We start from the raw sequence: 15556 nt of genomic DNA, 5'->3' as shown, positions 1-15556 counted from the left end.
TTGGATACCATTGTCTCCATTCAGAGGCAGTGACCCTGTACATAGCTGGTCCTGCTCTTAGCTGAGAAATGGAGACAATTGTATCCAGTCTAGACAATGCTCTGTGAAGTAATAGCCTGGGCTGCAGACTGATAAATTGTAACAAACAAGCAGCGAGATCTGTGCCGCTGCTAGATGTGTTTAGCTCACAGAGCATTGCCTAGACTCGATACAATTGTCTCCACTTACCAGCTGAGAGCAGGACTAGATATGTACAGGGTCACTGCCTCTGAATGAAGACAATTGTATCCAGTCTGGACAATGCTTTGTGAGCTAAACAGCCTGGACTCTAGATTGAAACATCATCAGCAGCTGCACAACGCTCTCTGCTAGTTTGTTACAATGTATCATTCTGGGGTCCAGGCTGTTTAGCTCCTAGAGCATTGATAGCATTGTCTAGTCTAGCTATATTTGAGGGCTGCAGCAGGCTTGACAGCCGTGTGGTGCTAGACGACCCCTTTAAGGAATGGCTGAAGGGGAATGCCATGACTGTGCACAATGTTCTATGCACTTCTGTGGCGCCCGTTACATGCACATATTCATGGAAATCTATTCAGAGCGTTCAAAGCATTTCACACATTTCACTCGGCTCTCAGGCGGGATCTATGGTAATTATTACTCCTCTTCCTCAAATAGTTCTGCTGCAAAACACTTAAACCAAACATTCATAAATAAGTAAAAATGTGAAAACTATCTTTAAATTTCCACAATTATAAACAATTTAAAAAGTGTTTTTTTTATCTGCCCCAGGGCTCCTCACACTGCTGTGCTCTTAGTTCTGTACATAGAGCTGCACTCATTCTCCACACCTCTGCTTGGGTGACTGCTGTAGTAAGCAACCAGAAGCCTGCTATAGCTGTCACTCAGGGGAGGGATAGTGAAAGAGTTCAGTGCAGAGAGCTTAGAGCACAGCAGTGAGGCTGGAACAGTTCTTTTACTAATAAACATTGGTGCAGGGTTTTTTCAATTTACGGAGGTTTTCAGTAGGTTTCAGAAGAAAAAAAGGGGTAGATCCCAGGCACCTACCTTTAACTTCAAAATGTGTCTACCTTCACAATGTACCTACCTACACCTTCACAATGCTCCTACCTTCACCTTTAAAATGCACCTACCTACACCTTTACAATGCACCTACCTTCACCTCCACAATGTACCTACCTTCACCTTTAAAATGCACCTACCTACACCTTTACAATGCACCTACCTTCACCTTTACAATGTACCTACCTACACCTTTACAATGCACCTACCTTCACCTTTACAATGCACCTACCTACACCTTCACAATGCTCCTACCTTCACCTTTAAAATGCACCTACCTACACCTTTACAATGCACCTACCTTCACCTCCACAATGTACCTACCTTCACCTTTAAAATGCACCTACCTACACCTTTACAATGCACCTACCTTCACCTTTATAATGCACCTACCTTCACCTTTATAATGCACCTACCTTCACCTTTACAATGCACCTACCTACACCTTTACAATGTACCTACCTACACCTTTACAATGCACCTACCTTCACCTTCACAATGCACCTACCTCCACCTTTACAATGCACCTACCTTTACAATGCACCTACCTACACCTTTACAATGCACCTACCTTCACCTTTACAATGCACCTACCTTCACCTTTACAATGTACCTACCTACACCTTTACAATGCACCTACCTTCACCTTTACAATTACAATGTACCTACCTACACCTTTACAATGCACCTACCTTCACCTTTACAATGTACCTACCTACACCTTTACAATGCACCTACCTTCATTTTTACAATGCACCTACCTTCACCTTTACAATGTACCTACCTACACCTTTACAATGCACCTACCTTCACCTTTACAATGCACCTACCTACACCTTTACAATGTACCTACCTTCACCTTTACAATGCACCTACCTTCACCTTTACAATGTACCTACCTACACCTTTACAATGCACCTACCTACACCTTTACAATGCACCTACCTACACCTTTACAATGCACCTACCTTCACCTTCACAATGCACCTACCTCCACCTTTACAATGCACCTACCTTTACAATGCACCTACCTACACCTTTACAATGCACCTACCTTCACCTTTACAATGCACCTACCTTCACCTTTATAATGCACCTACCTTCACCTTTACAATGCACCTACCTACACCTTTACAATGTACCTACCTACACCTTTACAATGCACCTACCTTCACCTTTATAATTCACCTACCTTCACCTTCACAATGCACCTACCTCCACCTTTACAATGCACCTACCTTTACAATGCACCTACCTACACCTTTACAATGCACCTACCTTCACCTTTACAATGCACCTACCTTCACCTTTACAATGTACCTACCTACACCTTTACAATGCACCTACCTTCACCTTTACAATTACAATGTACCTACCTACACCTTTACAATGCACCTACCTTCACCTTTACAATGTACCTACCTACACCTTTACAATGCACCTACCTTCATTTTTACAATGCACCTACCTTCACCTTTACAATGTACCTACCTACACCTTTACAATGCACCTACCTTCACCTTTACAATGCACCTACCTACACCTTTACAATGTACCTACCTTCACCTTTACAATGCACCTACCTTCACCTTTACAATGCACCTACCTACACCTTTACAATGTACCTACCTTCACCTTTACAATGCACCTACCTTCACCTTTACAATGCACCTACCTTCACCTTTACAATGCACCTACCTTCACCTTTACAATGCACCTACCTACACCTTTACAATGTACCTACCTTCACCTTTACAATGCACCTACCTTCACCTTTACAATGTACCTACCTACACCTTTACAATGCACCTACCTACACCTTTACAATGCACCTACCTACACCTTTACAATGCACCTACCTTCATCTTCACAATGCACCTACCTCCACCTTTACAATGCACCTACCTTTACAATGCACCTACCTACACCTTTACAATGCACCTACCTACACCTTTACAATGCACCTACCTTCACCTTTATAATGCACCTACCTTCACCTTTATAATGCACCTACCTTCACCTTTACAATGCACCTACCTACACCTTTACAATGTACCTACCTACACCTTTACAATGCACCTACCTTCACCTTTATAATTCACCTACCTTCACCTTTACAATGCACCTACGTATATAATGCACTTACTCTCATAACATGCATGATGGGGGTTTGTGGGCCCTAAACCAGGTTCCCTTTAAAGAACATTTGTCTTCTAAAAATAAAATAAACAATTGAAAAAAAATATATGAAGGAAATGTTGCCAATTTATTATTTTAGGTGTTTTTTAGTAGACTTTTATTTTTCAACATTTACACATAGCATTTAGATTTTCCATGAATAATCTAATAATTCCTGTCCTATCTGTTGCCTTGTGCTGCCATGTCCGTGTAGAGCGGGTGAGTACAGGATTTCCATCCTACTATATGTAATGTGGTGAACCTTTTGTCAGTTATTATGATGTCTATTGGAATATTCTAATGATTTTAATAAAGTTTGTGCCCCCTTATCACTACATATGTATCACACTAAAAGGGATTTCCATAGGTTATGTATGATATCGAGGCTTGGATCAATTACAGTGAATAGGTCTACGCTGCAATACCAGACACATCCTGAGGACATGTGTGGTGCTGTTTTTAGAAGAAAGAGGCCATGTTTGTCTAAGCCTGCAAGTTGCTTTACATTATAATATTCATAGTCTGTGACTCTTCCATTGATATTATTTTTAATGCAGCAAACTTCCGATGACTTATTTGGGTCAGATATTTTTTCCTCCAATCCCGGAACGAACCCTGAGCTGGCCTCATCGGTAGCTGTACCGGCTCCACCAAGCTCTGTACAACCCAATCCTCTGGATCTGTTCAGTAAGACCGGTCTGTCCACTGTTCCACCCATTGGAGCTCCTGGTGAGTGGCTACATATGGAGACCCCATAACGTGATTCTCATAGGAATCCCCACCACCTCCTACATAACTGTAATAACTTTATGTATCTCTCACAGGTTCTTTACCGTTGAATTCACCTCCGACTCAGCAGTGGAATCCACAGCCTTTACTCTATAGCCAACCACCAGTCACAATTCCTAACCCAGCTTTGGTGGCACAGAACGGATTCAGTCAGTCTAGTGTGTACTCGGCTCCATCAGCAGTGCCTTCCTGGAATCAGCCAACACCGTTCATAGTTCCTCCACCTGTACAGAACCCACCCATGTGGAGTCAGCCGGTGCCAACGTGGAACCAACAGCCCACCAACCCATTCCAAGTGAACATGTTTCCAGCTAGACCACCAGCTTTACTCAACTCAACCCCAGGACTCATCCAGTCAGTTCCTGCCTTACCAAATCCTCCGCAGCTACCGCCAAGACCGGCACCGCTGAAGGAGTCACCAAAGAAGGAAAGTGATGCCTTCACCGCTCTGGATCCACTAGGGGAGAAGGAAAGGAAGAACGTGAAAGATATGTTCAAAGACTATCAGCTGGCCAAGCCGCCTGCCGTACCGGCGAGGCGCGGGGAACAGCAGAATAACTCTATCGGAGCATCTGGAGCTTTCACCAATTATTTTAATAGTAAAGTTGGGATTCCCCAAGAAAGCGCGGACCACGATGATTTTGATATTAGTCAACTGTCTTCTAAAATGAATGGTAAGGTGTCCCCTAATGTTCTGCAAGAATAAGTGGAACTTGTATTACTGCAACACTTTACTTTCTCCCCAGAGGAATGATATATTGAAGACAGATTACAGGCTGTGTGTAAGGGAATATGAGCAGAATACAGGTAGAAGACAAATAGGTAAATGGATTGATGGATGGACTCTGTTGGCGAGAGTGAAGGATAGCACCCTTACTTTTTCTCGATTTTTGTTTTTTTTTGGATAGACTGTGCTGCTGGACTTTCGTTTTTTCTAGATAGATAGATAAAAATGGAAAGTCCAGAGCAGCACTGCTAACAGTGGATGCAAAAGCCGATGATCCCTTGGGGTGGGTCCGAAAATAAATTCAGTGATGAGTCAGCACTCGGAATCTGTTGAAAGGGGTGATATTTTATTCCATCAAGGCGACGTTTCAGTGTAATGCTACACCTTTATCAAGCATTGTAGGTGTAGCATTACACCGAAACATCGACTTGATGGATTAAAATTTCGTAAATGTGTCTATGTGTCCTTAGAAAGTAAAATACAGCGCCTTGTGAAAGTATTCGCCCCCCTTGAACTTTTTTACCTTTTGCCACATTTCAGGCTTCAAACATAAAGATGTAAAATTGTAATTTTTTGGTAAAGAATCAAGAACAAATGGAACACATTTGTGAAGTGGAATCCAGAACGGCCCTGGATTTGGCTCCATCCATCTTCCCATCAATTTTAACAATCTTCCTTATCCCTGCTGAAGAAAAGCCCAAACCCTGATGCTGTCCCCACAATGTGCGACAATGGGGTGGGGTGTTCAGGGGGATGAGCTGTGTTGCTTTTATGGGAAATATATTGTTTGGCATTGTGGACAAAAAGTTACATTTTGGTTCCATCTGAGCAGAGCCCCTTCTTCCACATGTTTGGTGTCTCCCAGGAGACTTTTTCTGGATATCTGTGAGAAATGGCTTCTTCTTGCCTCTTCCATAAAGGACAGATTTGTGCAGGGACTGATTGTTGTCCTATGGACGGACTCTCCCGCCTCTGCTGTAGATCTCTGCAGATCATCCAGAGGGGTCGGGGGCGTCTTGGCTGCATCTCTGATCAGTCTTCTCCTTGTGTGAGATGAAGGTTAGAGGGGCGGCCGGGTCTTGGTAGATTTGCAGGGTCTGATGCTCCTTCCATTACAATATGGCGCCTGCACTCGGCTCACTGGGAGGTTTAACGTTTGTGAAATCTTTTTGTATCCAAATCCGGCTTTAGGCTACATACAAAGGCGACAGCCGTTTCGCGCCATCCGGCGCTTTATCTAGCCTAAAATTTAGAAAAGTTCAAGGGGGATGAATAATTTCGCATGGCGCTGTAGGGCGCCTTCATGCTGCAAACTTTGCAGTGGTGTAGAGAACTGTGAAGGTTAAAGTGAGATTAAATAAGGGCATATCTGCGACTGCGATATTTCATCTACATCATGTGTAATTATTGATGGAGCATTTCTTGTGCAATGATGCCGTCTCTTTCACCTTAACTGAGGTGGCTGGTCTGTATTGTTTCATTGTGCAGATAAACTGTATTTTTCTATTTCTATTTCTGTTACTGTATATGCATAAATCTTTGCTATACTGATGTTCTTTAACACAGCATTTATTGTGCAGACACTATGATACAAACAGGCTGTATTCTGCTGACACTACTACACACACAGCCTGTATTCTGCTGACACTACTATACACACAGCCTGTATTCTGCTGACACTACTATAGACATAGCCTGTATTCTGCTGATACTACTATACACACAGCCTGTAGTCAGCTGATACTACCATACACACAGCCTGTATTCTGCTGATACTACTATACACACAGCCTGTATTCTGCTGATACTACTATACACACAGCCTGTATTCTGCTGACACTACTATACACACAGCCTGTATTCTGCAGATACTACTACACACACAGCCTGTAGTCAGCTGATACTACCATACACACAGCCTGTATTCTGCTGATATTACTATACACACAGCCTGTATTCTGCTGATACTACTATACACACAGCCTGTATTCTGCTGATACTACTACACACACAGCCTGTAGTCTGCTGATACTACAATACACACAGCCTGTATTCTGCTGACACTACTATACACACAGCCTGTATTCTGCTGATACTACTACACACACAGCCTGTATTCTGCTGATACTGCCATACATACAGCCTGTATTCTGCTGATACTACTATACACACATTCTGTATTCTGCTGATACTACTACACACACAGCCTGTATTCTGCTGATACTACTATACACACATCCTGTATTCTGCTGATACTACTATACACACATTCTGTATTCTGCTGATACTGCTACACACACAGCCTGTATTCTGCTGATACTACTATACACACAGCCTGTATTCTGCTAATACTACTACACACACAGCCTGTATTCTGCTGATATTATTATACACACAGCCTGTATTCTGCTGACACTACTATACACACATCCTGTATTCTGATGATACTACTACACACACAGCCCGTATTCTGCTGATACTAAAACACACACAGCCTGTATTCTGCTGATACTACTATACACACAGCCTGTATTCTGCTGATACTACTACACACACAGCCCGTATTCTGCTGATACTACTATACACACAGCCTGTATTCTGCTAATACTACTACACACACAGCCTGTATTCTGCTGATATTATTATACACACAGCCTGTATTCTGCTGACACTACTATACACACATCCTGTATTCTGCTGATACTACTACACACACAGCCCGTATTCTGCTGATACTACTACACACACAGCCTGTATTCTGCTGATACTACTATACACACACCCTGTATTCTGCTGACAATGCTATACACACAGCCTGTATTCTGCTGATACTACTACACACACAGCCTGTATTCTGCTGATACTACTATACACACTGCCTGTATTCTGCTGATACTACTATACACACAGCCTGTATTCTGCTGATATTACTATACACACATCCTGTATTCTGCTGATACTACTATACACACATCCTGTATTCTGCTGACACTACTACACACACAGCCTGTAGTCTGCTGATACTACCATACACACAGCCTGTATTCTGCTGACACTACTATACACACAGCCTGTATTCTGCTGATACTACTACACACACAGCCTGTATTCTGCTGATACTGCCATACATACAGTCTGTATTCTGCTGATACTACTATACACACATCCTGTATTCTGCTGATACTACTATACACACATCCTGTATTCTGCTGATACTACTATACACACATCCTGTATTCTGCTGATACTACTATACACACAGCCTGTATTCTGCTGGTACTGCTATGCACACAGCCTGTATTCTGCTGACACTACTATACACACAGCCTGTATTCTGCTGACACTACTATACACACATCCTGTATTCTGCTGATACTACTACACACACAGCCTGTAGTCTGCTGACACTACTATACACACATCCTGTATTCTGCTGATACTACTACACACACAGCCTGTATTCTGCTGATACTACTACACACACATCCTCTATTCTGCTGATACTGTATACACACAGCCTGTATTCTGCTGATACTGTATACACACAGCCTGTATTCTGCTGATACTACTATACACACATCCTGTATTCTGCTGATACTGCTATACACACAGCCTGTATTCTGCTGATACTACTATACACACAGCCTGTATTCTGCTGATACTACTATACACACAGTCTGTATTATGCTGACACTACTATAGACACATCCTGTAGTCTGCTGACACTACTATAGTCACAGCCTGTATTCTGCTGATACTACTATACACACAGCATGTATTCTGTTGATACTGCTATACACACAGCCTGAATTCTACTGACACTACTATACACACAGTCTGTAGTCTGCTGATACTACTATACACACAGCCTGTATTCTGCTGATACGACTATACACACAGTCTGTAGTCTGCTGATACTACTATACACACAGCCTGTATTCTGCTGATATTACTATACACACATCCTGTATTCTGCTGATACTACTATACACACATCCTGTATTCTGCTGACACTACTACACACACAGCCTGTAGTCTGCTGATACTACCATACACACAGCCTGTATTCTGCTGACACTACTATACACACAGCCTGTATTCTGCTGATACTACTACACACACAGCCTGTATTCTGCTGATACTGCCATACATACAGTCTGTATTCTGCTGATACTACTATACACACATCCTGTATTCTGCTGATACTACTATACACACATCCTGTATTCTGCTGATACTACTATACACACATCCTGTATTCTGCTGATACTACTATACACACAGCCTGTATTCTGCTGGTACTGCTATGCACACAGCCTGTATTCTGCTGACACTACTATACACACAGCCTGTATTCTGCTGACACTACTATACACACATCCTGTATTCTGCTGATACTACTACACACACAGCCTGTAGTCTGCTGACACTACTATACACACATCCTGTATTCTGCTGATACTACTACACACACAGCCTGTATTCTGCTGATACTACTACACACACATCCTCTATTCTGCTGATACTGTATACACACAGCCTGTATTCTGCTGATACTGTATACACACAGCCTGTATTCTGCTGATACTACTATACACACATCCTGTATTCTGCTGATACTGCTATACACACAGCCTGTATTCTGCTGATACTACTATACACACAGCCTGTATTCTGCTGATACTACTATACACACAGTCTGTATTATGCTGACACTACTATAGACACATCCTGTAGTCTGCTGACACTACTATAGTCACAGCCTGTATTCTGCTGATACTACTATACACACAGCATGTATTCTGTTGATACTGCTATACACACAGCCTGAATTCTACTGACACTACTATACACACAGTCTGTAGTCTGCTGATACTACTATACACACAGCCTGTATTCTGCTGATACGACTATACACACAGTCTGTAGTCTGCTGATACTACTATACACACAGCCTGTAGTCTGCTGATACTACTATACACACAGCCTGTAGTCTGCTGACACTACTATAGACATAGCCTGTATTCTGCTGATACTACCATACACACAGCCTGTATTCTGCTGATACTGAGATACACACAGCCTGTATTCTGCTGACACTACTATAGACACAGCCTGTTTTCTGCTGACACTACTATACACACAGCCTGTAGTCTGCTGACACTACTATAGACATAGCCTGTATTCTGCTGATACTGAGATACACACAGCCTGTATTCTGCTGACACTACTATAGACACAGCCTGTTTTCTGCTGACACTACTATACACACAGCCTGTATTCTGCTGACACTACTTTACACACAGCCTGTATTCTGCTGATACTACTATACACACAGCCTGTATTCTGCTGACACTACTATAGACATAGCCTGTATTCTGCTGATACTACTATACACACAGCCTGTATTCTGCTGATACTGAGATACACACAGCCTGTATTCTGCTGACACTACTATAGACACAGCCTGTATTCTGCTGATACTACTATACACACAGCCTGTATTCTGTTGATACTGCTATACACACAGCCTGTATTCTGTTGATACTGCTATACACACAGCCTGTATTCTGCTGATACTACTATACACACAGCCTGTATTCTGCTGATACTACTATACACACAGTCTGTAGTCTGCTGACACTACTAAAGACACATCCTGTAGTCTGCTGACACTACTATAGACACAGCCTGTATTCTGCTGATACTACTATACACACAGCCTGTATTCTGCTGACACTACTATAGACACAGCCTGTTTTCTGCTGACACTACTATACACACAGCCTGTAGTCTGCTGACACTACTATAGACACAGCCTGTTTTCTGCTGACACTACTATACACACAGCCTGTAGTCTGCTGACACTACTATAGACATAGCCTGTATTCTGCTGATACTGAGATACACACAGCCTGTATTCTGCTGACACTACTATAGACACAGCCTGTTTTCTGCTGACACTACTATACACACAGCCTGTATTCTGCTGACACTACTATACACACAGCCTGTATTCTGCTGATACTACTATACACACAGCCTGTATTCTGCTGACACTACTATAGACATAGCCTGTATTCTGCTGATACTACTATACACACAGCCTGTATTCTGCTGATACTGAGATACACACAGCCTGTATTCTGCTGACACTACTATAGACACAGCCTGTATTCTGCTGATACTACTATACACACAGCCTGTATTCTATTGATACTGCTATACACACAGCCTGTATTCTGCTGATACTACTATACACACAGCCTGTATTCTGCTGATACTACTATACACACAGTCTGTAGTCTGCTGACACTACTAAAGACACATCCTGTAGTCTGCTGACACTACTATAGACACAGCCTGTATTCTGCTGATACTACTATACACACAGCCTGTATTCTGTTGATACTGCTATACACACAGCCTGAATTCTGCTGACACTACTATACACACAGTCTGTAGTCTGCTGATACTACTATACACACAGCCTGTATTCTGCTGATACGACTATACACACAGTCTGTAGTCTGCTGATACTACTATACACACAGCCTGTAGTCTGCTGATACTACTATACACACAGCCTGTATTCTGCTGATACTACTATACACACAGCCTGTAGTCTGCTGATACTACTATACACACAGCCTGTATTCTGCTGACACTACTATAGACACAGCCTGTATTCTGCTGATACTACCATACATATCAGATTTTTCTTCTCAAGATTTTAATTTATCTTATTTTTTTGTAACATACAGAGCCACCAGTTCCAGCTCCACGAGCGCACACACTGCCCACAGACGGTCTCTTTGCATCCCCATTTGGATCAGGCTCATTCGGGGCTGCTCTTCAAAACTCAGTGAGTAAAACTCTACCAATAGATTCTAATATATGAAGAAAATATAGATATGGTATCAGCAAGTTGCAGCCTTATTGTCTGCTTGCGAACAATCCAAGAATAACCTCAAAGGGCAGCTTTAAAGGTTTTGTCAACTTTTGAGGTGACCACCAAGAAAAACAAAACACTAGTGGTGTGCTCACTTTCTTCCTGTACTGTCTGTATAGGGGAGGACATATTGGAGACACACACTTCCTTCCTGTACTGTCTGTATAGGGGAGGACATATTGGAGACACACACTTCCTTCCTGTATTGTCTGTATAGGAGAGGACATATTGGAGACACACACTTCCTACCTGTATTGTCTGTATAGGGGAGGACATATTGGAGACACACACTTCCTTCCTGTACTGTCTGTATAAGGGAGGACATATTGGAGACACACACTTCCTTCCTGTATTGTCTGTATAGGGGAGGACATATTGGAGACACACACTTCCTTCCTGTACTGTCTGTATAGGGGAGGACATATTGGAGACACACACTTCCTTCCAGTATTGTCTGTATAGGGGAGGACATATTGGAGACACACACTTCCTTCCAGTATTGTCTGTATAGGTGGAGGACATATTGGAGACACACACATCCTTCCTGTATTGGCTGTATAGGGGAGGACATATTGGAGACACACACTTCCTTCCTGTATTGTCTGTATAGAGGAGGCCATATTGGAGACACACATTTCCTTTCTGTATTGTCTATATAGGGGAGGACATATTGGAGACACACACTTCCTTCCTGTATTGTCTGTATAGGGGGAGGACATATTGGAGACACACACTTCCTTCCTGCAGTCTGTGTACTTTTAGGCAGATTGAATTGGTTTTCTATGACCAGAAGATGATTTTTAGTAACACATGAGCAGTGGCACAGGGCTGTGATCTCCTCATTTTTTTCCTGACATTATGGTATCTTTTTCTTCATATTTCTCTATGCTATGTTTTTCTCCACAGAACTCAATGGCACATCCCATAAAGGCGTCTGATCCATTTGGGGACCCTTTTGGAAATCCATTTGCTTAGGAATACATCTTTTCTGTTTGCTGTAAGTAACCCTTCCTTAGGCTAAGAATATCCCAAAAGTAGAGCCAAATTTTGCATACAACTCATCCAGTACCATAAAATAATACTCCCATTATTCCCAAATAACATAATAGTGTACGCAGGACTAATGTCACCATAGAGAGCCATTAAATAAAAGGTAATACAGTAAAATAATTCGACTAAGAAGTATAAACAGACTATACTGTCTGACGCCATACAATACCAATTAACCACAATATCACAGTATGCTATAGATTGTGCCGCCATATTGTACACCTACCTAATACCAATATACGCTAACATAACAAGACTGCAACACAGTACAAATACTTTATACCGCTACACACTACATATAATGTATATACCTTATATACTCGAGTATAAGCCTAGTTTTTCAGCACAAAAAATGTGCTGAAAAACCCAAACTTGGCTTATACTCGAGTCAAAAAACTAAATATATCTAAACTCACTTTTCCGGCGACCCCTGTATATCTTCTGTGCGATCTGTCCGGCAGCGGCGGCAGGCTATATACACTGGGGCAGGGTCTGGCAGGCTATATACACTGGGGCAGGGTCTGGCAGGCTATATACACTGGGGCAGGGTCTGGCAGGCTATATACACTGGGGCAGGGTCTGGCAGGCTATATACACTGGGGCAGGGTATGGCAGGCTATATACACTGGGGCAGGGGCTGGCTGGCTATATACACTGGGGCAGGGGCTGGCTGGCTATATACTGGGGAAGCTGTGACCAATGCATTTCCCACCCTCGGCTTATACTCGAGTCAATAGGTTTTCCCAGTATTTTGTGGTAAAATTAGGGGCCTCGGCTTATACTCGGGTCGGCTTATACTCGAGTATATACGGTAATGATGGATGTGGACAGAATAGCATTAGCACGGTATGGCGGTATATTATGATATCACGTACAATCTCTCTGTCTTTACATTGCAGACATGGACACCAGAGGAACATGGGGATCACCTTGTCATCTACGTCAGCGACCCCCCTGCCGCTATCACGCTCGCCCTTTTTTTTTTTTACATCAAATTATTGGGTCAAAAAGTGTGAAAGTTGAAAACCAAATGATATCCACAGATTTAACCTGTAATTCCCCGCACTGTGGGATCACGCTCCTCCATCTTTGTTCCTCTTTTTTTCGCTCGCTCCCTTAATTGGGATACTCTTCTGATACATGTCTTTAGTCTTTTATCCAGAGGTGACAGATCCCAAAATTGCCAAATGGACCCCAGCAAGGCCCATCATGCTGCACAGAAATGCATAGGCCATACTAGGAGTCAGGAGTCCCTCAGGCACGACTGGGATCCGCTTTTTCTTAAATTTTATCTTGTTGTGTGCCACATGACAAGCTCAGCACTGCTTTGTCTATCTCTCACTCCTACTGAGGGGACTAGGGTGGTCTTAACACTACTGGACCCTTCAGCATCCCCAGCATTAAAAAACATTTGGTCCTCACACTGCTGTGCTCTCAGCTCTGTGCATTAAACTGCTCCACATCCCCATCTCCTCAGCTGTAAGTGACGGAACTAGAAATGCTCGATCACTTTTATTCAGAGCAAATGGGGGGTGGGGGGTTGGAGCTATTCAGTGCAGAGAGCTAAGAGCACAGCAGTGTAAGGACACGCCCCCCAGTGCAGCATCAATATGTAATGATATTTGTGGCCATTCATAGAGAACATAAATCACAGGGGAGCTGCTGTGCTGAAAAGATGCCAGATTAAAGGAAATGCACTATTTAAATACCCTATTAAAGGGGTGGGGTCTCTTGTTCATCTAATAACCAAAGTGGGCACTGCTTATTCTGGAGAACCCCCAAAACCCTTCTTCATGTGTTACAGAAGTTTTAAGTGAAAAGTGTCATACACCGTTTCACCTCAGGGGGCACTACAGGGAAACTGAGTTCCTGAGATCGGTTCTTCATTGAGAAGTTTAGGGTATAGAACCCCTTTTGTATTTTTGGAAATACTTCTGTGGCTTTTTATGTTTTTGTTTTTTTTTATCACATTATCACTGATAACTCATTTGCTCATCACCCGACAACCCGACCGGAATTTTGGAAATGTGGACTCTTCTGAAATACCTCCAGGACTGTGGCAGACAATTTTTGTAACCCGACTGAGGAAGATATTTGATACTTAGAGAAGGAACCATGAAACCTGAGGCACGGCCTCCACCATAGCACCGGCCAGGGCGTGGAACCTTCCGGAACTCTTCTGCAATGGCTACAAATTCTAAAACCAAACTCCACCTATCGATGGAATATTTTTGTATCTGTTTTTGCCCGGTAGTTGATCTGGTATCAGCTCGAAATTGCGGCTGAACGTGACTTTTGATAAACTGTAATATTTGTAAACTGGAAATAGGAAATGACCAATAAATCGCATAAAATATATATATATTTACTCTTGGTAAACTGGAATTGAATCATCGGTGTTGATTTCTTGAGAGGGGTCATGTGCCCCTCCCTATATACTTCTCCTATCAATGCACTTTTTTTGTAAAATAAACCAATCTATGATTTCTGGAAATGTAATAGACTTCTTTTTCATTTTTTTTTTTTAATTCTTGTGTGACCAATATAATGTATTAAAAGAGAGATATATGCATTAATTTGTTGTGCATCATCATCAATGAGAAAATCTACAGTCTTATGTTAAACATTTGGGAAGTCAATGTTATTCTTTTTTACAAAAACAAATCTCCTGAGCTCCTCCTAGTGGTGGTTGTATATACAGTATGTAGTCATCTCCTGAGCTCCTCCTAGTGGTGGCTGTATATACAGTATGTAGTAATCTCCTGAGCTCCCCCTAGTGG

General features: G+C 42.4%; 1 protein-coding gene across 2 annotated transcripts in view; it reads left to right on the top strand.

Moving 5' to 3' along the window:
* The window catches only part of DAB2 (DAB adaptor protein 2), a 67154-nt gene extending 51802 nt beyond the window's left edge, over window positions 1-15352 (top strand). For both annotated transcript variants that reach the window (XM_072135422.1, XM_072135429.1), the window contains 5 exons: window positions 3816-3987; window positions 4083-4721; window positions 11539-11639; window positions 12633-12723; window positions 13676-15352. In XM_072135422.1, the coding sequence (XP_071991523.1) occupies window positions 3816-3987; window positions 4083-4721; window positions 11539-11639; window positions 12633-12701 (981 nt within the window). In that variant the 3' untranslated portion in view covers window positions 12702-12723; window positions 13676-15352. The remainder of the gene's footprint in view (window positions 1-3815; window positions 3988-4082; window positions 4722-11538; window positions 11640-12632; window positions 12724-13675) is intronic.
* Window positions 15353-15556: the final 204 nt, after the last annotated feature.

Source organism: Engystomops pustulosus, chromosome 1, assembly GCF_040894005.1.
Source record: "Engystomops pustulosus chromosome 1, aEngPut4.maternal, whole genome shotgun sequence".
Classification (NCBI taxonomy): Eukaryota; Metazoa; Chordata; class Amphibia; order Anura; family Leptodactylidae; genus Engystomops; species Engystomops pustulosus.
Note: the sequence above shows the minus strand (reverse complement) of the source record. Positions and strands in the feature narration are given on the sequence as shown.